Genomic DNA, 25,337 nt, shown 5'->3' with positions numbered 1-25,337 from the left:
ATGCGCAAGCTGGAACCTGTGAGCCCTGTAAGTTCCCCGACCAGTACACGGAGCTAAAGTTTTCCTTCTGCTTACTGTTAAATCCAAACCGGGCAAAACTTGATGTTCGTTTGCCGGTTTTTTTTCGAACGGACAGCGAGCTCAATGAAACTTGGAACTCTCTATTAAAAAGTGTACAACAAGAAAAAGCTTCTTGGGGGAAACAAAATTCCCCCAAAAAAAAGCCACACCGGCACGAGAGAGAAACGTTCCGAAATTAAATCCAATTAAGTAAATTATTTAATACCGATGTACCGTCCGGACGATGACGGCGAACGATGACAAGCAAACTAACCGAGGCTGGTCCTTTTTTGCTTGTTGGCATTCGAGAAGTAATTCTACGCGGAGGACCCACCATGAACACGAAATAAAATTCACAACCCCGACCAAATCCGCACTATAAACACGACTTTACGATCAATTATAAACGTTGGTAAACAAACTACTGCTGCTGCTGCTACCGGATAGGCTGGATTAATGAAGTCAGTGAGGATCGCACTCGCCCCAGTCGTCCTCGCCTGTTGATCAATACATTCGCAAGCATTTACCGCTCGCAAATATATTCACAAATACTGTACACAGCACCCCCGCCGCTCAGCACCTCGAAAACAAATCATTTAATTAGCGATGACTATCACCGGGCTAGTCTACAGAATTGTCGAAAAAGTTGATTCGACACACCACCTAATTGCTCCCCGTTTTGGCGCAACCGAACCATCGAATATCCTACGCGAAATTGATTTCTATTTAACGATAAAACAATCTTGCTCTAGTGAGGTTTGGGGTGGTTTTGGAGGGAGAGGCATGGGGGAAGGATGGTTTGCGTTTGATTAAAATTTAATTGCACCGATTTGATGATTTTATTGGTCCAAGCACAAAGGTCTGGCGAGGTGAGGCCTCCGAGTCTATAGCGGACGAGCAGGGAAAAACAGATGAAATTGATTGAAATATTTATCCACCCCAACTCCACACCAGGACTCCAAGTTCGGGAGCGAGAGAGATCGCCCCGGCGAGTTGAATCCCGAGCCGTTCCATTCCCCAACCTCCCTACCGCGCCAAAACTTGACGATGCGGTCAAAGTTCAAAGCAAAACGCGCTTTGAGTCAAGAGTCTCACTCCAGGCCACGGTGAGACGATTGGGAAGAAAAAGCGCCCCATTATTGCCGGTCCCGGGAACGGAAAAGCTCTTTCATCTCACTTTGCGAAGGGATGATGATTATGCTGGCCACCGAGCGCGCGCGCGGTATGTGTATGCCCGTTGTCCCGCGGGTCGAACCACCCAACGTTTCTTGCTGTGGATGAAGGAGAACTCTCCGCTGCTACTAGGAGCTTCAGCTAATCGAAACTCCCCAGGTTCCAGTTTCGTTTCCAGCCAGGGGTTTCGAGGAGAATCAAATTATTTCCAGCGCATCGCCCGGAACGGAAGGAGCTGGCGAACAGGCGGCAAAAACAAACGAACGACTGAATGCGGGGATGCAAGCAAAATTTTGACCCGGTCCGAAAACCGAACAAAAAATCCCGGACGAAAGATTATTGCCCTCGCCAGCTGCTCCCCAGTTGTGGAGGGATTTTCCCGTCCCGATGGCAGGTAAATGGTAACGATAGCAAGGACCTGTTGTCGGTTTTGCCCGTTGTTATCTGACGCATCGCAATAAGTACGAGAAGCAGGAGCACCGTCACTCTGCGCTCTCTCGCCGAGTTCCTTTTACCGAGACCAGCAGCTCTGGCCGGATGACAGGTAGGCAGCAAGCAATCAGATCAAAAACGTTGACGAGCGCCATCATCCATTACCGTGGGAACGGTTCGGCAAAGATAAATGAGAGCAGGTTTTGTTGCAGGCCCCCGGTAACCACAGCACGATGGGGGAGCCTAGGAGCCTCATTCGACCGACGGTTCAAGATCATGTCTGAAAGTAGTCCTTCCATATTTTTTTTACTATAACGAGAACCAAACACACACACACAAAGACGTCCCATTCTGTCCTTCGAACGGCAGGGCAAATTAACATATCGATTTCCTCCCACCGAGAGGGAACCCACAAAAAAACCGGCGACGCTATCTAATACTCCGATCCTTAAAGAAAGGCGCGTCCTGTACCCTGTTGCTGGCCTCGGTGAAGTGGATTGACCTTTTTGCCGCTATCCAAGCTTACATCACCGGGTTTAGAGGTTCCCTCCTCATGCTGCGCTACTCTTACTCGCAAAGTATTATCCCAACTTCGATTTCCACATCCTCAGGCTCCAGTCCTTTTCTAGCCTCCAAGTCCCAGGACCCAGGCAAGCTGTTTCTGCCATCATCGTACGCAAACAATATTTTCGGGTATTTTGTTATTAAAATCCCTGTCTCCCGTCGCATAGGCATCTGTACCGGGACTGTCTTCGTTTACCGTAATTATTAATTTCGACGGTTCGGCAAAAAACGACGACTTGAAGTAGCTCTCGTACTAAAATCGATGCGAAAGAACGGTCTCGGTGTATTTCACATGCAGGCGACGGCCGCACGCATACGCTGGACCTTGCGATAACCTTTCGTTTGCTGGTGTTTATTTCGCGAAATCACGACTTCAGTACGCTTCCTTGGCTGGTGCGGGTCGTTCGGGTCGAGGGTAAGCATATGTTTCCAACAGCTGATAAGCATTGCGAAATCGAGGCTCACTGTCATTGCAGAACTGACTAACAATGAGTGGTGGTCGGTGTTCAAGCAATAAACAGCGCTTCTAAACGGCGCTCGACCATCGGCACAGCTGTGACCGACCTTATTAGATTACGATTGCTAGTTCAGATGATTTTTAGTTTGCGTAGAGGAAAGTAGAGCATGCGTGACGATGTTCTCAATAGACATGATGCAACAAGGAGCGAAGTTCTCCGCAGTCTATTTAGGATATTAGTATGTACTCCTGGACCTTGCTTCCAGAGATTGAACAGAGATCCTATCTTAAAGTTTAAACTAAAGCCCCAATATCTCTGCCGACTCTAAAAGTTCCTCCGGAATACCTTTTTTAAACACTAAATATAAATTCTCCACTCCAGGAAGTTCATTCCATTTCCACTTTCCCTATCACTAATCAATTACCTGAACCTCACGACCGAAATTGCTTCGGACCACTATCGATTTGCAATAACAATTCGCAAACTTCGTCCAGTCCTCGGCTATCTCCCGGGCACGTGGGGACGGAATAATGGCTGTACTTTTGTAAAATATCACCATCCCCCAAACCAGCGGTCCCGAATGGTACTATACCGCATGTGGAAAACCCCGGTGTGTACGGTTATTAGCGAAAATGGCATCGGCAATGGTTTCCTCTTCTTTTTCTCGGTTGGATCTTTATCTCTTTCCCTCGCTGTCTCCATTTGCCTCGTGGCGTTTCATACGTTTCCGACCTATTACTGCACCATTTTCCCGACGGCTTCGACCACCCCGACTCTGAGCGGTTACAGTCCCAAAAGCCACCCAGCGCAAATGCAGAGCAGCCGCCATGCACAAGTTGGCCCGTAACATGATCCCTGCCCGGCAAACCAGCAGCACCAAGAAAGAAAGCTTGAAAGCAAAACTTGACGGGACACCGGATGGACAACGAGTACTTGCCATCACGAAAGCCCTGCAGCGCTGCTGCCACGTCAGCCATGGGTACCGCAGGCCCGCAACTGGGACGGACGAACGAACGGACCGGAAAACCAAATATAAAAGTCACAGACCCCGCAGGAGTCGCAAAAGTTGCAGTCTTCGTTGATTTATTTTTATGATTCTCTGGCCTCCCCAAAATCGTTTGCGAGGTACCGAGTTCCTCTCTGGCCCGGTTTAGTTTTACGTTTGCGGTACTACTTGCAACTGGAATCTTCTTTCAGAGGGGGGGATGGGCGGTAACAGTCGTCAACCAGCCCCCGGAGATGGGCGCCTCGAGAACGAAGATGTTTGCAGGCCTCCTCGGCCAAACCCTTTTCATGATGGGGTTCTACGAGGGTTTTTTTTTTTGCTTTTGCAGGTCATTTTTTGTTTGCTCCATTTTTCGTGTGTTTGCGTTTATGCCTGCAGGTGCCATCCGACAACACAACCAACCCGAACCCACCGACCGTATGTCTCAGGTCACCGTCGTTTCGCTTGACTTTTATTTTCGAGTACATACGACCGTGTGCGGGAAAGGTATCTGTCTGAAAGGTTTTGCCCGAACCCCCCTCCAGGCTACCGGGGTTGAAAATCGTATCTAACTTTACGTCGAGGCCGTACCAGGCAGCAAAAAAAAAACCTCCCAAACAAGGACAGCCAAAAAACACTACTACACAACTAAAAACAACCTCAAACGAACGAACTCCAATCGTAAATTACGTTTTATTGCATTTTAGTACAACTTACGTCGGTTTTCGGGTGAGCGTTTGCATTTCTTAAGATTCGTGCTACGGCCAGACATTCGGCGGATAGGGTTTCTTCGCGCTCACTTCATCGTAACCTCCTCGGCGGGAAGCTTTTGGGACGATCTTCCAAATCTTCCTCAATTGGCAAACGTACTTCCAGCCCCAACACGGGTTAGATTCCGTTTGTCGAACACAACTTCAACCGAGCTCCTGCTCGGTCATCGGTCGGTACATTAGCAATGAAAATTACCTTTTCCGAAGTTGCTAGCTCGGAACGATATTGCAGGCGGCGTGGCGGGTTTGCGTTACAAATGCTCTACAACATCATGCCCACACACATCAAAGCTTTTATGTTGCTTGGCGCTCGCATGAAGCACATCCAAACGGCACACCAGCACGATCAGGAATTCCGTCGCTTCCCCCGAATTCTCAGTGCGACTAATTTGGCCCGAGTTTTCTACAAGACTGTTGACAACGATGCGAAAACGAAAACTGAATAATCATAACCGGGAGGGTGGTTTGCTCGTCAGCTGGCCTCCAACCAGGGAAGGAACGGTGAGGTGATGAGCGTCGTCGTGGATGCGGATTATGATAATGCTCTAGTGGTTACTGCCAACTCCACCCACTAGTTCCTTTTGTACAAGCATCGGAAGGATAACGCTCGGACTCGCCCCGGTATAAAAGACGATGGCGTAATGACGTAATAAAAAACTTATTCCAAACCCATTTACGTGTAGTGCAACTTTGCCCATAAATAGGATCATGTTTGCTCTGTGCTCACACGCTACACACCTCCGTGGCCAAGTGTATCCATAATTTTAGCTCACTCTTCCTTTCGGCTGTGCACCGTACCAAGATGGCGATGAATGCAGCATTCACCAAAACCAACCATTCCGGCACACATTTGCGGCAAACGAATTGCTATTTTTCCATCATGAGAGACTCGTAAAATTTTAGATACATGAAAAACTCAAGCTTTTCTGTTGGTTGGGGTTTTTTTTTTGCGCGTGGCGTCTGTACCCAGAAACCGGTTTGGCTTAATGTCTGGCTGATCAGTACTTGTGGACAAGAGACCAGTGGGAAAACCATTACCAGCATGCAATGGAAAAGCTTTGCTAGTGCCGTGGCATTAAACCCACCGGCGGTTCATTGAATAAGCGTCCCCAAAGTTGTTCGTGAGCAATTAAAACATTGAACCGTGCTTATTGTGGTAACAAAACATCAAGTTTTTATTTCAATATTTACGATCGTCTAGACTTCAATTGCTCATGTACTGGTAGAAGTTCCATTTTAAGAGCCAGCCGCATAACAGTTTCTTCCATCACAAGCTCCTTATTGCATCATGCACTCAGAAGTTATACCTGTCGCGGACGAAAAAATTCCACAACAACGGCCTTAAGAGATGCAATCGAAACGTCACTTATCCCGATAACAATATGGAAATTCTTGGAACTCAGGAACTATAAAGCACCGGCATGCGTAAGATCGCATGCTACTTGAAACTGAAACTTGTTACGCGCAGCTATGGAGAGAGAAAAAGCAAACTGGAAAGTTTGAGATCGTTGCAAAAAGAGTTCAGCTCTCTACACCAGCCAACAAAGGCAACGGCCACGGTGAAAAGGATTCGTTACGATCGGTTGAAATTAGAAAAGTTTTCAAACCTATCCTATCTAGACTTTCGTAACCGTGTACAAATACGGTTCCCGGGAGATTTGTTCCGTTGAGAGTTGGAAACTTTTCAACTTTTAAAGTTGGGCGAGAGAATGGACATTTGGTTTCTTGAAGATTCTCTCTATATCTAAAGTAGATTCCAAGTTCTAGACATCTATAAGTATCTAATTAATATTTTAAAGGACTTGAATGGCTTCAAGCAGAAACTCGTTAATATGGATCAAGGTGCACTTACCGGTGTGGAGTATGGATGTGCCGTCAGACAAACGCCGTCCGCCTTGAGCTGCTCCTGCAGCAATGCCTCCAGCTCGCTCAGCATCAGCGGTGAACTGTCACGCTCCAGGCTGTCACTGTTGTCGGACAGCAGCGATTTCGGATCGTTCAGCTGGAAGTACACGCTGGCCGCACCTTTCTCCCGGAGCAGCCGCACACTTTTGAGCAGCTTGCTCCGGTGGGCCGGATTCTGCACACCGATCGCATCGAGGTCCGGATCGCCAACCTGCTTGCAGATCTCCAGATCGTCGTATCCATTGTCGAGAAAGCTTTCCGCGTACTGGCCCAGCCCGAGGGCGCGCAACCACTCGCACACGATGTTGCTGACCGCCATCCTTACCGGTCTGGCGCAGGGGGTTCCCCTTTCCGTGTACGTACGCTTCTATCGATTTCCCTAACCTCACTTCCCTCGGGAGGGTTTGGCAACAACAAACCCTCACACACACGCACGCACGCACACACAATTAACCGCACTTCCGGCCGGAAAATGACTGGCTTTTTTATGTTGTGATAAGCCGCTCTCTTCCTCTTGAGAACACTCCCGGTTTTCGTTCACTACGCACCGAACCTTCGCCACACTTCCATGCGCGCGTGGGAAGTAATGGCGGCACACATCAACAAAACCCACCACACACCAACGCTCACATCCAAGCAGCTTTTTTTTCTAAATACACGCGCCTCACACTCACACAGCACTTACGCAAAAAGCTTCACTCCGTACACTCGGGATTCCTTCCCCACTAAAAAAAATTAAAGCTAGACTGTGGAGTAAGAAGAAGAGGGAACATTTTAACAACCCAAGCAAAACGAAGGTAAACACAAAACGTTTAATTAAACTTGTCCTTCTGCTGCGTAGCCGCGTTCGCCTCGTGTACGCCATGCCCGTTTTTCGGTGGCCGGTTTCATCCTGTTTCCTTTTCATCTACTCGCTTGCTCTCTCAATCTAACTTCCTCGTTCTGTGTCTTTCTTCTTCTTCCTTTTCTTACAATATTTTGTTCCGTTTTCCACCTTTTGTTTAATGATCATTTTCGATTACTTTTACCTTTTTCCATGTTTCTTTTTTCCTCTGAGCCCTTTCCGTTTTTCATTTGTTATACCTTTTTTTTGGTGCTCGTACTGTTCTTACGACAAGTCGTACGAGCAAAAGCTTTCCTGGTGCCTTTTTGACAGTTAGGATCTTTTCAGTTATTCGGTGTCGTCCACTTTCGGTTGTGTGGTTCTTTTCGACCCTTTTTAGGAATTGGGTTGTTGCAGAGCTTTCCGAGAGGCGTGTTTGTTGCTTCCTCTGCTCCACATGTTCCCGGCTCTTCCAACTTCCACTTTGCCAAGGACTTCGAGCTATGTGGCAAACGTTTACGATGCTTTCGTTGTGTACTTTACACACCTATCTTCCCACTGCTGTTTGGTGTTGCGCTTCTTCTGTTTTTGTTTCCTTCACATTCCTTGAGCGATGTCGCTTACTTAGTGGCCTTTCGTTTGCCCCGGCTGAAAGGAAGCTACGAAAGTCTCCCACAACTCCCGGGAAGAAGTTGCCGCATGCAATGGAATGCTTGCTCTGTGTGACTTTGTTCCTCGTTCGATTCCCGTTTCTACCATCCACGATGGAGCGAAGCACGATGGCTAGTAGAACTGGATGCAATTACGAACCGCGGTCAGAGAGTAGTGAAACGCGGAAGGTCCTCCTTTTTAGCCCAGTTTTTTTGCCGATAAAAATGCTACAACACCACATTGCTCCATCGTCGCAAAGCATCCAAGGTTCTTCCCGGCTTTGGTTGGCTCTCCGCCTCGCAACAAACGCTCTGGCTCGGGCGCAGATTCAAGCGACAGATCAGCCTGCAAGAAAAGAAACGGGAGACAGAAGAGAAAGCGTGTGTAAGAAGCAAACAAAGTTAACCATTTGGAATCGTGACGAGTTGGTTAATGATGATGATAAAGATTATTATTACGGTGCCCTGTTCAATCGCGGGCGCGCGCCGGCCTGCTCTCACACACGTTTGAGTTGCTGCGTGGTGGTGCTCAAGATTAAGGAGAAAGAGCGGTAATGCGGAAACATAACAGCATAATACTACAAAAAAAACCACACCAGACAAAGTCCAAGTAAAACAGTACTCATACGAGGCCACAATCTCTTCCCTCAGCAGGAAACGGGACTCCGGTATTGGCATCTGAAGAAGAGCAACAACAACAACAAAAACCACCGTCAAAAGCAACAACGGACCGTGGGATGCTGATCCGTTCTTAAAGTCAAACGACGAGCAAGGCGCAACCTATCGAGCGATGCTTAACCACTCATCTTCTCGTACTGCTTTTTTCACCCCCTTTTTGTCCACCCACTCACCCACCGACCCGAACCAGGGCATCATTTTGCTGTGGCTCTCTTAAAATTCGAGAAAGATTTATGACGCGCGTCGTCGAGAAGCCGTGCTCCACGACGCCGGTGACCTCCAGGAACCACGATCTCGAGGAACGAAAGCCAAGCTCCAACGCCGCCCCCCACCAATCGGAGCGGGTGGATTGAAAAATTTTCGTTGACAGATTAAGATTTATGAATGTGGCAATTAAAAAGAAACGTGAAGATGGCTGCCGCACATAAACCACGCCAGTCACGAGATCACGTGCATAAAGGTGAAGCGATCTCGTAGGCACGGACCGGCTCTAGCTGTTGACGATGACGAAAAGGCGACGAGAACCGAAGGTGTCTAGCAGCAGCAGCAGGAGCAGCAGCAGTGCCCGGGCAGAATACACTGTGAACGCAATGGGCACACTAATGGAAACCACTGTCGTTTGAAGATGATGATGATGACGGTTGGTGATGACTTATGGAGACAAACAGCGCGTGAAAAGTGAATGCTGAAAGGTGATCGTTAGAAAGATTCCCCAAAGCGGTACGCGCATTGTTCGGGACGGGACACGGTATGAAACGTGGGCACCGTCGTTAAGCAGCTCGTTGAAATTTATGCTCATCCACTCATCATGTAAGCTCGGTAGACAAACAAAACACTTCACCACGGGGCAAAACAGGCTTTTTTGGTTAACTCCCATATAATCAGTTCTAATGTCCCGGACTCCTGAGTGGGGCGTTTGGGGAAGCATCCATCTCGGTCTGATACCTCTGGTAAAGGGTAGAGTGAAAATGTTGCCCTTTTTACCAGCCGAATCCGAATCTCGTCTAAGATTGCGCGCGGACTGATACTCCTAAAGCTTTCGAACAAGCAATAAGCCGGCCGGGAAGAAGTACAAAAAATAAGATTGTTTATGTGAAATCCCAACACCCAGACATTCCGCAGGGTCGGGACAAAATGCAAAACAAGGCATACCTTCAGCACAGCAAACTATGCTGCACAAGCTGCTTCCTCCGGAGGACGTGTGCGCATTCGAGGACAAAACAAATGCTCACCCACCCGAACCCCAACCGCAGGAACGATGAATGAATTGTGGAATAAATGCGAAATTCCCAAGCCGTCACCTTGTCTGGCTGAAGGTCACAAGCATTCCAACCTAAAGGATGGAAAAGGACACGATGCTGGCATTAAGCAAACAGAAAAAAGAAGGTAAACCTAGGTGCCCGGAGCATTCTTTCATTGACGGATCGGTCCCCGTTCGAGTTGTTGTTGTCCTTCGAAATGCTTGGCCTCAGCGCAGGTGGGATTTTCGCAAAGGATTCTTTTGTCTCGGCATTCCCAGCAGACATTACCAGGTCGGGGATCTGTGATACGTTGTTTCCTTCGCACTGTCTGATGACGGTCGGCATCCTAGGTGTCTACAGTAACTCTGATATCCTCTAGAGAGAGAGAGAGAGAGAGAGAGAGCGCGCGAGAGTTGCCATATTTCTTATCCTTCATCTCGGGCTCAATTTTGACTGGAATAAATTTTCACCCCAAAAAAGCACCGCAGCAGGTGAGCCCCGATACGCAAAAAGGGTCACGAGCGATACAAGAAGTCATTCACCTGAGCACTGTTCGCTTGCTTGCTGTTCGCACGATAAGACCGTCCCGAAAAAAACCCGGGCTAACCTCTCGGCGCGTCTGAGCCCATTTCTACTTCGGTTGCTCGAAATCTGCACCCCAGACGCACCACCAACATTACCAGGATTGGACGCTTGTTGAAGCGCTCGTTTTCGGTGTGCTTTCATCGACCCGGTCGACGGCAGTTCGGTCGGACGCACAACGGTGACGGTGTATTAGCATAAAGTTGCAAGGTGTGCGCTATGCCCGTGTGCCCTTGCCAAAGGCGGGCAAACTTTGACAGCAATCTAAAGCTATTCGGTAGCGAGCGAAAGTATGCAAATAGTATTTGCATGTGGCGTAATGTCGCATGTAAATCCTGCCGACATGTGAATGGGAAGCACCGATGCCGAGATAAATGGAAAACAAATCGTGGTCAGAGGATACAGTCGCAAGCTGATCCTGGGTGAATCTGATATCACTTATCCATCATGTAGCTTCTGGAGCAGGTAACGAGGGTTCGGACATTAGAATAAGTTTAAAGGAATTCCAATTTCAGAGCGAACGATTTACCTACTATCCTGGAAAAGCTTGTCTCATGCGGATAGTGTTTTAGTGCCGTTGGGAAAATCCCTCACGATAAATGCATAGGGCGACCCCGATGTTACATTCTCAAAGCATCGTTCACCATCGATATTTGCATATCCTAGGGTCTTAGAATTTCTTGATGATATTCTAAGGTTGAAGCTAAATTTATTCATTTGCTAGTTCAATCTCATGCCCTAACTAACCGTTCGGACGGTTCCGTAACATATAGCTAACAGGTAGAAAACAGGAGCATTACATCTGGTTAGTGTGTTATCACAGGTGAGTTTCAACGATATCGACGATATCTTTAAAAAGTGCATCAATTCCTCTCTATTACATGAAACCAAAGAGCACAAGGTTCAATATTATTCCTGAGATAACCTCAATTTTCGGTACCGTATTTGTTCTCAAAAATCCTTCCAGATATTCAAATTTAGTTTCTTGGAACCTTTCAGGCCACTTTAAAGCAGTAAAGCTTCCACTAAAGCAACTCAGCAGCCTAGTGTCCCACAACTGCAGCTCACCTAACTCGATTATATCTCACACGACTTCGCCACGCCTTGCCAGCCACGAGACAAAACATAATCCGCTTCCAACAACCAACAACAACCCAACTCGAAATCCAAACCTAACCCGTCTAGGCCACTAAACCAAAAAAAAACAGGATCCATCCACTCTTCCCCACACTTTACACTTCACGCTTTCGTAGAATGGTTTTTTCCCTCCGCTCCAATGTGGCGCACTGTTTTGAATATTAAATATTTACAAAAGTTCGTCTTTAGTTTGGCTGTGGCGAATGGTCGAACACAGGATAACACTTCACTGCTGGACAAGCTATTTTCATTAACCGTGTGCTACGAGCTGATGGTGAGTGTGCGAGAGAGAGAGAGAGGGAAATGTGTCCTCCCGACCAACACCAAGCGCACTTGCTAATTGGGTTCTTGGCGCTCGTGAAACTTTGCTTCCCAATGACTTCCAGTGCAGGGCGAGCACTGCGGGTCGTTCGTCATCAGCAAACGCTCTCATGGCTGGAAGAAAGAAGTTTGCACCTCATTTGCATATCGCGACCACTTCGGCTAGTGGTGAAAGCGTTAAAGCCATCGTCAACTAGTGCTGCGGGATTGCGCATCGGAATATATGGGAAGTTTGATGCTGGTCGCCACTTCCTGGAACTTCCGGGAAGTACGTCACCAAGCACTAACGCAGCGTCAAATCAGAGTGAAATGGTAGACGGTTTGCTCTGGATTCCATTTACCAAACCATACCGGGGAAGGTTTTAATGTAGATTCCAAAGGCTGACATTGGGGGATGGAGATTGAAACATCACACACACACGCATAACTTTGGTAAATTGAAAAACACAAATTTCATAATGCTTTTCGGTAAAATTCCGTGGTTCTCCAGCGTCGCGTGCCATCAGAGTTTTTTTTTTATTTACCCATGTTATGATCACAATCAACAGTATCTCGCATAAAAGGGAAAAAAAATCGCCATTCTACTGGCTGAAATGGGGGAGATTTTTTATGTTGCTGACAGTTCATGTGAGCTAACGCTAAAACCCCTAACACCACGGTTCGGTGCAAAACGGTGGAGAAGGAGATTTTGTAAACACGAATGGGTGAATCACTTGGGTCTTTTTGGTTTTAGATCACAAAGCAAAGGCAGGTGTACACCCCGGTTCCAACGGGCACGATCGGAAGGATGAACAAAGTAAAAAAAAAAAACAGAATAGATAATTTGACTTCCCAGATAAAGGAACCGAACAGCGGCGAGCAATAACCATACGAAACATTGCGTTAGAATTTTCCACCACGTGGGCTGTTTGTTCGCAGCCTAACGGTTTCGGCGCGTGCAGAACCAGACGCGTCAAAATCAGATAGCGCGGCTAAACGTGAAAGAAACACAGAGCACCCCGTTTTATGACCAGAAGCTGTTTTGTTAGCGTGTTGTAATTTAAATTGAAAGAATGTAAGCGCGTGAAACGTAGCAGCGCGCAATACCTTCAACTTCAGTGGGATGCATTTAAATAAACTCGCCTACTCACGCGCCGGCAGCCAATAAGTTTCGTGGAATTATTATCAAACATTTTCCAAATTGATTTTCGCTAGCATCGATTACCCATAGGCCCAAAGTTCCCGCGCGGTGTACAATTACACGCTCCAGGGAAATCCGACTCGAAGCCGGGTTCCAGTCTGGCTCCCGGAAGGCCTACAGCGGCCTTAGCATACCAACAACGACAAAAAGAATCTGTCACTCTCGCACGGCACCCATCGGTGGACGCACCATCAAAAGGCGTTCCGCATTTTCTGCATTGATCAAACAGCGCCCCAATAATCAATATTTGACACCGCCCGATACGGCGCATCGGTGTGCCGATATCTACCGAAAATGCTCACCCACCGTGAGACGTTCCAATCAATCGAACGTCCCGATGTGTCGGAATGTTTGAAACTGGTTGATTTTAAAGCCATCTCCCGCTAGGCCAGACCCAAATATGCACGCAACCCGGAGAAGCCGCGGGATCGCGACAACGCTCTTGGAGGAGTAAATCGATTTCTCAGACCAACGATCCAACACCTTTCGTGACCACCTTTTACCGAAACGACAGTTCCGCTCGATTAATGCTTCCTCTGGCCACAACCAAGTTTTGACGAGACACAGCGGGATACCTGCCGTCCGTCGAAACCCGTTGGTGGCCAAAATACGTAAGCTCAAACATTAAGGTGGTATGGAGCACAGTGGAGAAATTGACGACTGACGACTGTACGGACTTCCACTTGGGGCGTCGTCTCAAACCCAGCACAAACCCGGAGAGGAGGAAAACGATTTCAGGTGGGTGTCCTAGGGGTGTCCTTCTTTTTTCCATTTCTTCACCCGAAAAAACTTCATCGTTCGTGGAAACTGAACCGAACCGTGTGCGGATAGAATTACTTCAATCATATTTCATAGTCGTAGCCGGTTGGTGTGTAGGTCGCTCTACACAGACCGAACAAAATTAAAAGAAACTGGCATCCAAACGCCAGGAACCACGAATAGGTGCTGCTACAAGTCGAGAAGACACATAGAACGAGATTTGATACCTAGCTCTTTTTTCCACTGGTCCACCGTAGTCGTCGTCGACCCATCTATCTTGATGTCGCGCGCGCGCGCGCTCTCTCGCTTCCTTTCCCATTTGTGGGATCTCGCCCAATTCAACAGATCCACCGGCGAACGATTTGTCTGCCGCGACGCGCGTTTTTACGATCTTCCCACCGGAAATCTAACCCGCCCTGAAAGCACTACGTTACCTACGTGCGCCTTCGGGTTGAAGTTTCGATAGCGCAAACCTCCTGCTTGTACATCCTCTGCTTGTCTAAGAATCGTAACTTACAACCAACTAGGGGACGAAAAACGGTGCTCATGTCAATCCAATCGCACCCCTTAATTTTTTGTGTCGTTCACGACTCCCAACAAAACGATTCGGGCGAAGTGATGGATACGTGTGTGTGTTTCTTTTTTTATTTCCCTTTTACCCGTTGGACACCCAAGACTTCCATAGCAGGGAGAAAGCAGAAGCCCTGCATCGGGTAACACAGAACGGTCGGTAGACTATCCTTGGGACAACCTGTCAATACACACAAAACGTCAGGTTCAAGTGTAAATGTTTCTCCGGAAAGGAAATACTCATCCGGGCCGGGAGCAAAGGAACCTGTCGTCAAACGGTCCCACCCCGGGAAAAGCACATGATCATCATCTGTGCGAGGGTATAAAGGTGAACCTTCAAATGATAACTCGCTGACGCGTTCGTGTGTTCGTTCCCTGTTGGTAATCGGATAGGGGTGAGTGCCCATTTTCCTCACCCAAATCAAACATGACTGATGACTGCACAAAGGCGATCATTTGCGGGAATAACGCGGACCTGGGCTGCAAGGTGCCTGGCGCTCGAATAAAGAGATTACGAAGATATTTCTAGGTCCCCTTTCGAACTAGTTCCCCTGCAAGACGGCGCCGGCAATCTTAAATATACCATCAAGGATATGCTCAGTGTGTGTGTGTCTGTTATTCCAAATCGTTAAAACAAAACCCCTGTGTTTTATGCATTACACGTAGCAACCCTCCATCACTGATGGTCCCCTTATTTTTGTGAAACAAGGCATCATCTCTTATTGCACGGAGGACAACACCAAGCAAAGGTTTTACCGCGCTGGCTAAGGATAATCTAATCAAAATGTAGAATTATTTGTCCCACCGGGAACAAACGCGGGGCGATACCTAGAATTGCAGATTCTACCAGCTGTTCGCTTTCGGTAGTAAAATCTTCCAGCGAACCCCCTTCTTGACAGGGCGAACGAATCGCGACCATCGTGGCTGATTTGTAAGCGAAATATCAAAAGGGCTGATGGGCACTAGACCTATTTAATGGAGATGATGGTACTCCGCACCGTGCCAGTGACAGGTTATGTCATTTTCGTCACGCCGCTGTCAGGCGACACAAATTCGTGAAAGGGCGTTATTAAACGTAATAAGATTTTTGTTCTTCAGAAATGAAATAAAAATAGGTCCCTCCCTCAACTCTCAAAATGGCAAGAGAATGATGTATAATTAGCTACTAGCAGCCGAATTAAGTTGGATGATTAGACCATTCTTCTTGAAGTCTGCATCTTTCGCCATCTTATCTGAAGATCAGCAAGAAAAGCTCCATGCAGTGTACGGTTTAATTAATACGGATAAATATTCCAAAGGAGGCAACACCATTGACTCGCTACAATAAAGTTAATGTGCTTAAAATTATTACTAACACCGTACGCAATGCGTTTCAATTCATACGCATAACAATAACCGTAACATAATCGTAAAGATTAACCTTATAGCCGCACACACAGAGCAGTGCTGTGTTACGAATAAAACGATGTTATACAAATCTCCGGCTGCCATTACGAGGATTTCATAGAGCTGGCTCAATACGAGGCTGGCATCATTGCTAAACCTAAAGCTCTAATTCCACTCCCTGGCCCTAACCTCCCTGTCAGCACCGTCTGTCGTGTCTATCCTATCCGAGTTCTCCAGTGCCAATTGAATATTTCAATTACGACAATCGAACTTCTGCAACCCAAAACAAAAACAACAGCCACGAAACTCCCGGAAAACTTCAGCACAAAACACCCGCATCACCATACGCGATGATGCTCAGTTGGGCTATAAATTTTCACGAATTAAACTTGAGGCAACCTTCTCCCACTTCCAGCCAGTCATCAGCAAGGCACCTTCAAGGATGGTGTATCGCACCGAATTACGGCACCAGCGCCGAAAAGGCCCAACAAAAACACACTGTGCGCCATGGCACCAAACAAACAGGGCCCACACAATACACACGCACGGCGAGAATATTTAATTGGCAGGATAGAATTTCGTTTTCGGGATCGTTTACGGGATAAATTCGTGACCACCGATTCCTGCCCACGTTTTCGTGCCGCTCTTCCTGTCGTACCTTCTCGTCACGTTGCCGCTTGAGAACCGGGAGACCTTTCACAACTACACCCGTAAAAACGTAGGTCCCAGACAGTCAGGTACCGGGAATCGTTGGAAGATTGGAGGATTTTCCAACGTGCCACCGTCAATCGGGAGTACCAGAAGAACTAGGTGGCTGCGAAAGGATAGCGGAAGCGAACGGTACGAAACTAGGGATGTTTAATTAGGTGCTATTCGAGTTCGGTTCCGTTCCCGGGTTCCTTCCTTCCACCCCTGCAGCCTCCTGCCTCCAAGTAAGGCCGGGCATGCTTGGGAATAGGGTTGGCGAGAACCTTTTCCGCTTATACGCCGGTCGGATTTAACACCAGCGATGGCGAAGTGAGAAAGATAAATAATGCCTTTTCTAACGTTGCCGCTTCGTGGGGACACCCGATGCTCGTCCTGTACTATATCTCTTACGCTTACGGGTATTGAAATCTTTTCGGAAACTTTCGAAAAAGCGCTTTTTCCTTGGCAGATGGATGATGGAGACGGGTCTACTTGGTGCGTCGTGGTGCAGGTGTCGGGCACCGCCCAGAGAGAATTGGATTTGGAACGCTTGCCGGTGCACAAAAACGAACCAAAGTGCGGGCGAAATGAATTCTCAACACCAAGGAAGCTTTTTGTGTCCGTCGTTTCTTTTCCGGATTTAAATTTACGCCGCCGGGACAAGGAAGCGCTGCCGGGGGACAGCGTGTCAGGTGTATTTTTAATCAAAATACAGACCCACTTCCTAGCTACAAACGGTTTTGTTCTTAGAAGAGTTCATTTGAAACTTAAAAAATAAACATTACGGAGTGCTGCTTCAAACGCAAATAGTTTCCAACGAGCGAACAGCGGATGAGGATGTGGGCAGGTGCGTTTTTTCAAAAACGTTCCAAGAAATAAGGAATATCAATAAAACCCATCAATAATTTATTGCTTTTTGCGGATATCGATGCTGTTTGGATTCTCATATTTTCCCGCCTGCAGCGATCAATAATGGCTGCATGAAAAGAAACGTCATTAAGCATTAACTGCGTCAAATTAATTTACAGACAAAAAAAACCCTGAATCGCTGGAGTTAATTTCGTTGCGTGCGTGTGCCCGACCAAACCAGCAAACCCCAATCTTGTGCGTCTGATGATCATTAAACTGCACTAAGCACAACGGGCATATCGATTTTAAAACCAAACGGGTTGCCTTCCTTCGACAAAGATAAAACCGGGAGATACGAAAGAGCGAAGGAGAAAGCCAACCATCGATGGGACATAAATTTTGCTATACGAGCACCATTAAACTCACATAAAACCATCCATCTGAGCGGTTAATGCCGGCGATGGCGACAGTCTTAAAAATGGTCTCACCGCCAAAGTCGTCGATATGACGACGCTTATTGACCGCTATTTGGCGAAGGTTTCCTCGCCCTCTCTTTTCTTCCGAAGTGTTTCCCTTGCTTGTCATACTTCTTCGGCCGGCGAAAGACGGCGTGCAACGAGCCCTGAAAGAGAAACCCCGGACGCACGATCGCATCAATCCGGAGGGGACCCCGGTGAGAACTGCAGGTGGTCTTGACAGCCGATCGCCCAAGTGTGCCCGTGTGTGTGTGTGCGTGAGTTTGGCCAGGAATGGAGCACCGACATACACGGTCGGTCTCCCACTCCAATATGCACAGGCGATCGCGATCTTTCGCGGACGAGCACGGCATTTAAGATGGATGGATAACGCTTCATTCACGAAGCGAAAAAGAAAAGAGGACAGATATTTTGCACGTCGCTCTGCCCTTGCCCCACACCCAAGCGTACACTGCTGCCATTCTGCTCTGTGTCCCAAGGGAACACCCTTCTGCCTAACCGCTCCCAACGCCAAATGGACGATATCAATCTCTGTGCCTGTGTGACAAACCTATCTCCGACTATCTTGAGTTTGCATCAACTCTGCCGGTTGAAGCGATTATTGACGTCGTCCGTTCGCGTCCTCCCTGCGAGAACTCCGACAAGGTAAGGGAAGACCCACCCCCATTGCGCCCGTTCTGGAATTTCGACATTCCAGTACTCGGTCCAAGCTCTCGCTCGCTGCCCACTAGAAACAAAGCAACAGCAGAAGCTTCATCATCATCATCATCTTCATCAGTGAGCTTCACGGATATCATCTTTGGCTCAGATAGTCTGCGAGGGCCTGTTGTGTTCTGCCTTCTCCAACATTTATCTTTTTTTTCTCCTGCAGCACCGTTTCCTTTGTTTTGATTAATGAGATTAAAAATGGGGTAAAGCTCTTGCTAAGGTCAGGCTCACCTTGTCGTACCCCGGATTGTGGAGCATATAAACAAAAAAAAACAAGCGGGAAGATCTCTTCAAACCAAAGTTTTTTTTTTTTACCAAAAGAAAAACAAAACCAGAATCTCCCGGAAAAGTACCGAAAAAGCATGATCCGCCGAGGTTGTTTATGTGCAGGACCACACAGGACCGGGTGAGCCTGCCTGAGATCATTTATCACAGGGTAAGACATCTTACATAAAGCTGCTAAAAATTAATCTTCTTGGTGAGGTACGTTCGAATTAAAACTTACAAAAAGGGTCAGACTTACCATCCGATGCCTCCAAGTAATTGCCACCTATCGCCATCTAAACGTTGTTCTGCCCAGTACAAAGAGCGACTCTCGGTGTACACAGAGAGCCTTACGGTCTTTCATTGATGCTTAATACTCTCAATCCGATTTGTGACATTCACTCAACGAAAACGCATTATTCGCTTCTCCAAATCCCAGCCCCGACAAATGTCCTTTCTAAACAAAGAGCACATTACTTCCCGGAGCCTCAGACTCATTTAAAGCCTACGAGAATAATTACAACAGAGTCGTGTGGGAAAAAATTCAGGGGCACCGAGACTGCTGGATGCTGGCGCTCCATCTGCAATCGCCGGTTCCGAGACCGGTTCGGGTTCTTCTACGTCCGCAGCCACAAAGAAGGTTGCACATCTTGCACGTTCTTCTCTAGCAGCTAGCCGAAAGCAGCCACGGATAGAAAGACTGGCGTAATGAGAAAGCTCAAGAAGAAGACGCACAACACAGCAAACAAGTAGAAACGCACGAAAGCAGGATTAATCTAAAATAGATCTAGTGAGCGAAGGAATTTTGCCACATTTTCCTCGCCAATGATGAGCTTTGCCAGGCGGCTCGGCCGTAAGCTGCCACCAGGAAGATGGGATATGCTCGGTAGTAAAGCTTTCGGCGTTCTCGGGTGTTTCTTTGTGCTCTTTGCATACGTTTTTTGCGCCTTCATCTTAAGTTTTCTGTGCTCTTGCTCAATTCCTTCCTGACGTACGGGGTTTGCTTTTTTGTGTGCTTCTCATCCCGCTCGCTCCTTGCACTAACACCACTAAGGCGCCGCTACGCACTGGAACACCACCACCACACAAGCAGCTGATGGGATATGTTTGCTGTGCGTTCTTCCCACATTCCCAGGGAACTGCATTGGTGTTGCACTTTTTTTTTCTTCGACCTTTTTTTCAGCTGCACTTTAACGCTTCCTGTTGATTCACACACACACACAACTCGCTCTCTCGCTCTATCTCGTATGACCGTGAGCTTTGTTTTTGTTGCATCGTACGCCATGGACACTGAAGATGCGGCCCGAGACACATTCTTACGGTTAAACGTCACTGCGCGGTGTATGCACACACTGTTGCAGCACTGTTTACGTACAGCACACCAGCGCGCCACTACAGCCTGCAGCATCCGAAACCGTTGAAGACAGAGCGTGCCACACACATCTTCTAGCTGACCGGCCAGCCATTGCGGGGCTACGTACGTGTGTGTGATCGTGAAAGGTAAACCCTCCCGGTACGACGCAGAGACAGACAGCAACAACAAAACAAAAAAACGTGATTTTCAACCTACCGGCCCTACACTCCGGTTGCCTCACTCGCTTGCTACACTCTCTTCTGGCCCCAAAAACACCGAACGAACGAACGTGAAAAAAGGCAAACGAAAAACAAAACCGGAAAGCAGCCCGGTTGTTCATCTCCGTTGCCATGGCTATTCGTCTGCTTCTCTACGAAACGCGCAAAGTTTTCCGTGGCACGGCCTAGGCAGAGGGCCGTCTTTTTATGCTTGCCGTTTTCTACAACACGACGCCACGATTTGCTGGCGTACCGGCGAAAACAAGGGCCAACCTTTGCCACTGCCTGCACGTTCGACACACGCCAAGAAAAATGGGCCTGCCCCGAGAGCAACACACAACGGTAGGAGAGCACAGGTTGCTTGGATTTTTTTCCGCTCGCTTGTATTAGCCGCACCAACCAAGTCTAAAAACCACTTGACGTGAATGAGAAGAAGAGCTTGGCGAACACAAAAAAACCGTGTTAGTGGCCTCCTTTTTGAAAACATTTTTGCTTGTTTGTCTGTGTGTTTTGCACAACGAGAGACAGCGAGAAAGATAAAGCGAACGATGAAGGGATTAGAATGAAACCGGAGCCTACACAAACAGTACTACAACAAGCGCCGCGCAACAACCAAACAACATTAACCGTTTTGTTATGAAGCGAGATGATGGGGTGGGCCAGCCAGCCAACCAACCAGCCCCAAAAAACGCCAAACCATAACAATGCTGTGGTGCATAACACAGCGCGCGAGAGCTTTGGCCAGCACGCTTTTCCCGCCACCATACACACACACACGCTCACAGATTAGTTTTGCACACATACACACACACAAGCCCTTCTCTTCCCCCCACTCTCCACCACCCAACCGGTGATTTTGATCGTATGTTGTTGGTGGTTGGCTTCTCGTTTTTTGCTGCACAAAATTAGGACTTCTTTTTTAGTTGAGACTTTCTTGCAGTGTTTGCTTTAGGAAATTCGTTATTTTTCTTCATCCACACGTTTCCTTGAGCATTTCACATTTTTTCTTTGGTTAGGACGAACTTTGCTGGCCTTTTAAAACTTTCACGTAGCCTTTTTTTTTTCAGGGCGAGAAAGCCCACTAACCGATTGGTACACACACACCGAACACACTTGTACTATGTACACTAGCGAAACTTTATCCTTATATTCCTTTCTGTCATGCGGCAACAATGGCCACAACAGCACAACACTGCAGACCGACTCACCGCTCTATTTTTCAGTGTGGTGACAATTTCCTCTATTCATCAAGCACGGATTTTGCGATCGCGAATATGTTTCATCGGTTCGCGATAATCGAGCCGCACGTCCGCACGCTTCGAGAGATCAGAGAGAACTGACGGTTTTTATGCTACGCTATGCTACGTTGTATATGCTCCGTTATGTTCTGCCGACGCGTTTTGTCCGCATTCTCGCCGAACGCACGGAACGGAATGCGAGCATGGCAGTGACAGTTTCGGAGAGAGAGAGAGAGCGAGATTGTGAGAGAAATTTTAGAGCCGCATGCTCAGAGAAGCAGGCGGTAGCCAGGGATGTCAAATCGCAAGTTCAAGCATAGGGTTTGTGCGCGACATGCGGAAAAAGGGTTTCAAATAGGAGTTAAAATATAGTTATATTTAAAGTTAAACAAATAAATTAACCGATAACTTCAAAAATATTTGTTTTACATGTTTTGTGTAACTCACATCCCTGCAACAACAAAACATTATAAATATACAAAAAAGAAGATTATTTTAACTAACCCATACTAAAGTGTTTTTAATTCTAAACAAATGGTTTTTAAACCACTTTTTTGTCTGTTCCATCTAGAACATGTTGGTGGAAATAATTTGTTAGTACCTGTTTGTCCTACCACCTGTCATGTCCATCCCTATCAAGAGGCGAGGAACTGGTAGCCGAAATGAGCCGAATCTTAGCACGAGCCTCATATGGAGGGTTACGCACTAGGTAGTTCCATCGAGTTTCGTTTCCTTCATTGTGCTTCCCACCGATACAAAATACTTGTAAGTCGAATTTATTTATTTTTACCCTGTTTAAAATTTCAAAATGTGTACGCATATCGCTTAACAATTTGGAAACTTAAAAAAACTTTTCAACCTATTTTTTACAGTATTTTTTTGTCCATAGAACAATTGTCTCCACGTTTAGGACAATAAGCGATTAGGATTAGGACAAACAATTTGAGTAATCCACTCATTTTTGCTGTTATGTCTCTAATCACGCATTTTTTTAAAACATGTAAACACTTGTCCTGACATTGGCCATTAATTTTTCAACTGCGACGACATTTTCTACAATTTCCTTGCAGAATAGGTTTCTTTTCTTCGCCCTCAAAGAATCACTGTTATTTGCTCTTTAGCCAGCGGAATTAACACATAAACCGGTTCACAAATTGACCGACACGCGTACTTGTTGAAAAATTAATCTTTCCAATGCTTCTTCCCGCACACGACCGACCCAACACCCGACGTGCATCGTCGCACAAAACTAAACTCAACGGTTTTGTTTTCTCCGTGTTATCAGGCCGGAAATCCAATTAAGTTTCACATCCGATTTCATTCACCTAACGATTTATCCTGCCCGATCACGCATTTGCTGCAAACAATGGAAACAAACAAACGAATGAAACGTTTCGGCCCTGTTGGGGACGATGGTGGACGAAATCGCAATCTTCACGCAGTCCACCGGTATATTAGCTAGCACAACCAGCACGGTACCGAGGCGGATCGTCTACCGTTGCGGTCATCCTTGAAGTCAACGTGCTACTAAATTATTCACCTCCGTATTAATTTGCACCGTGTACAACTGTGTGCGGGGAAGCTTAAAGTTCTGAAGATGGTTTCCTTTACGGTTGGTCGGTTCGTCCGGATGCTTTCTTTGCCAGAATGTCGGTAAAAACATTTGTCGCTTTTTTGCTGTTGCTTCGGTTGAGTATCTGTGGCGAGCATCATTTGTGGTTAATTGTAGACGTGGGAAATCAGCTGCCAATAGATGCTATAAACAGGTAGCTGGGGCTTGTTGTCCTAGTACTCGGATGCTTTTTGATGTGTTGTTGTGGAGAACAACTATTGCCAAACTTTTATTTTCACAAGCGATCTGAGACGTCTAAAATTAACGAAATCCACTCAGATGTGCTCGAGAGAAAGATTCTCAAAACGATCGTTGGCCCCATATATGTAAACAGATAATCTTGGAAGCGCTATAAGAATTAGAATAATTAGAATAGCCAGGCTCGTGTGACCTGCGCATCTCTTGAGAATTACACCGAACGATCTAGCTCTTATAGACCTTTTAAGCCGTCCAAATAAACAAGGGAGATGCCAAATGAAGAGTACACCAGAAAGGCCGGACTTTGGACTGGCAGTATCGAGGACGACGCCCTAGAACTTCCTGTAATACATCAAGATGTTCATATTCCAAGGCTCGTCCTCACTATTACTATAGTCCTTCACATATTACTTCAATAAAATAGTCCCAGCTACCAGCTGCGTACATGCTTTTGCACGGCCATTGCTACATCAAAAATCTAATTTACTGTACTCAGCAAGGCGCACCACGTTATGTCCATTCGTCCATCAACGATATTGACAAATTGATTTAACATTCATCCACTGCCCTAAACATCCCGGCAACAGAGCAATGGCCATCGTTCCCTCGTCCCGCTCGCTGTGTGGTCCACTGGTTATAATGGGTAAGAGTGGAAAACCCTCACCCCATTTCCGGCCATTGCTTCAATCGAGGTGAGAAAATGGTGAAAATTCTTTCGTACGCTCTGTCTAACAAAACTACCAGCACAACCAGCGAGAAGTGTTGCACTTCCGAACGTTTGCTTTTAATGATGTTCCCTGACATAGGTTGGGGGGAGGATGGATAGAAGGAAGGATAGTGGTCGCCTGTGAACCGTGCCAGATGGTCAATCAAGATCGGGATCGTACTATGTTTTTTACTTTCGCCTTTTGTTGTGCTGCCCAGAAGAACACCAGAAGAATATCGAAACCAACTTCCGGCCTTTCGCCGTTCGATGCGTGCAATCAAGCGTGAAAGGGGGAGAATATGTCCACCGTAGAAGAATCTCCCACCCCAAGACCTTCGTTCACAAGAATTCGGTTAAGGTTACACGCATTTCGACAGACTGAGCATGTAAAAGCATCCCGATCGTGCAGAGAAGGAAGGAAATGATTGAAATTTATGAATCCAGATGCACTGTACTTCGGGCCCCCAGGTGGATGGTTCGCGGGGGGATTGGAGTCATAATGGTTTTTGGGCAAAAGACTATCGTTTAAATTGATATTTTACTAGCGAGCAAACAACAGTTTTGTCTGGAACAGAGTGAGTTGGTTGGGTCCGAACAAGGATTGAGGATGAGAGTCGAATAAAAAGATTTGACAAGCAAATGGTCAGTTTTGTGCGATTCAGTAGACTTGGGAAGGTCTAGTGGAAATGGAAACCCAAACCCAACCCAGCGCTGGCCAAAGAAACGAAATTGAATGGGATGTTTGGAATAATACTTATTTTTCTCTTAATATAAAGATTAAGAGAGATACTTTGTACTAAAAGATCCTGTTGATTCACAGAGCTTAATGGCATGAGACATACAGATTATCAACCTGTTGGGTCATCAAATCAGAAATATTTAGAGTTACAAATTGTACTTTAATCAGCAAGAAATATATGGAGACGTTAAAAGTCATCCAACATCCTTAGCTCATCCACTATCCCCGAGGAACCTTATTCAATATCTCCTTTCTCAGAACTCCTCTCAACACTATAACTTGTTACGAAGAATCCCCAACACAGCAGCGATAAGAGCTTCGGCCCAGCTCCCTCTACACTGCACGCACACATTCGACATTCGAGTCAAGTGATGTGAGATCTGTGAAGTGGTTTCTAAATCGGATGTGGTATATAATGATAGCAATAATATTTACTTCCGCTAGATGAGCTTCAAGCACGCACACGGCAGCAGAGGACGTATCCTGCCGCTTGCCGGAGAGGATACCACTCCAGGGAACCAAACTCCAATCACTTACCGCAACGAAATCCATCTTTTCTTTTCAGCCCTCGCTGTTGCTAGCTATCTGCTCCATAGTTTGCATACACGGTTGCA

The 25,337-nt window shown here is 46.9% G+C and overlaps 1 protein-coding gene across 9 annotated transcripts in view; it reads right to left on the bottom strand.

Moving 5' to 3' along the window:
- The window catches only part of LOC118502914, a 120,674-nt gene extending 99,034 nt beyond the window's left edge, over nt 1-21,640 (bottom strand). Inside the window, exons 1-2 of one of the 9 annotated variants that reach the window (XM_036035648.1) lie at nt 21,439-21,640; nt 6,295-7,093 (exon numbers count right to left, since the gene is read on the bottom strand). In XM_036035648.1, coding sequence (XP_035891541.1) covers nt 6,295-6,666 — 372 coding nt within the window. In that variant the 5' untranslated portion in view covers nt 6,667-7,093; nt 21,439-21,640. The other 8 variants (XM_036035639.1, XM_036035644.1, XM_036035641.1 and 5 more) reach the window with 8 other exon arrangements.
- Between the last annotated feature and the right edge of the window lie 3,697 nt (nt 21,641-25,337).

The sequence above is a fragment of the Anopheles stephensi genome, chromosome 2 (assembly GCF_013141755.1).
Source record: "Anopheles stephensi strain Indian chromosome 2, UCI_ANSTEP_V1.0, whole genome shotgun sequence".
NCBI classification, from domain to species: domain Eukaryota; kingdom Metazoa; phylum Arthropoda; class Insecta; order Diptera; family Culicidae; genus Anopheles; species Anopheles stephensi.
Note: the sequence above shows the minus strand (reverse complement) of the source record. Positions and strands in the feature narration are given on the sequence as shown.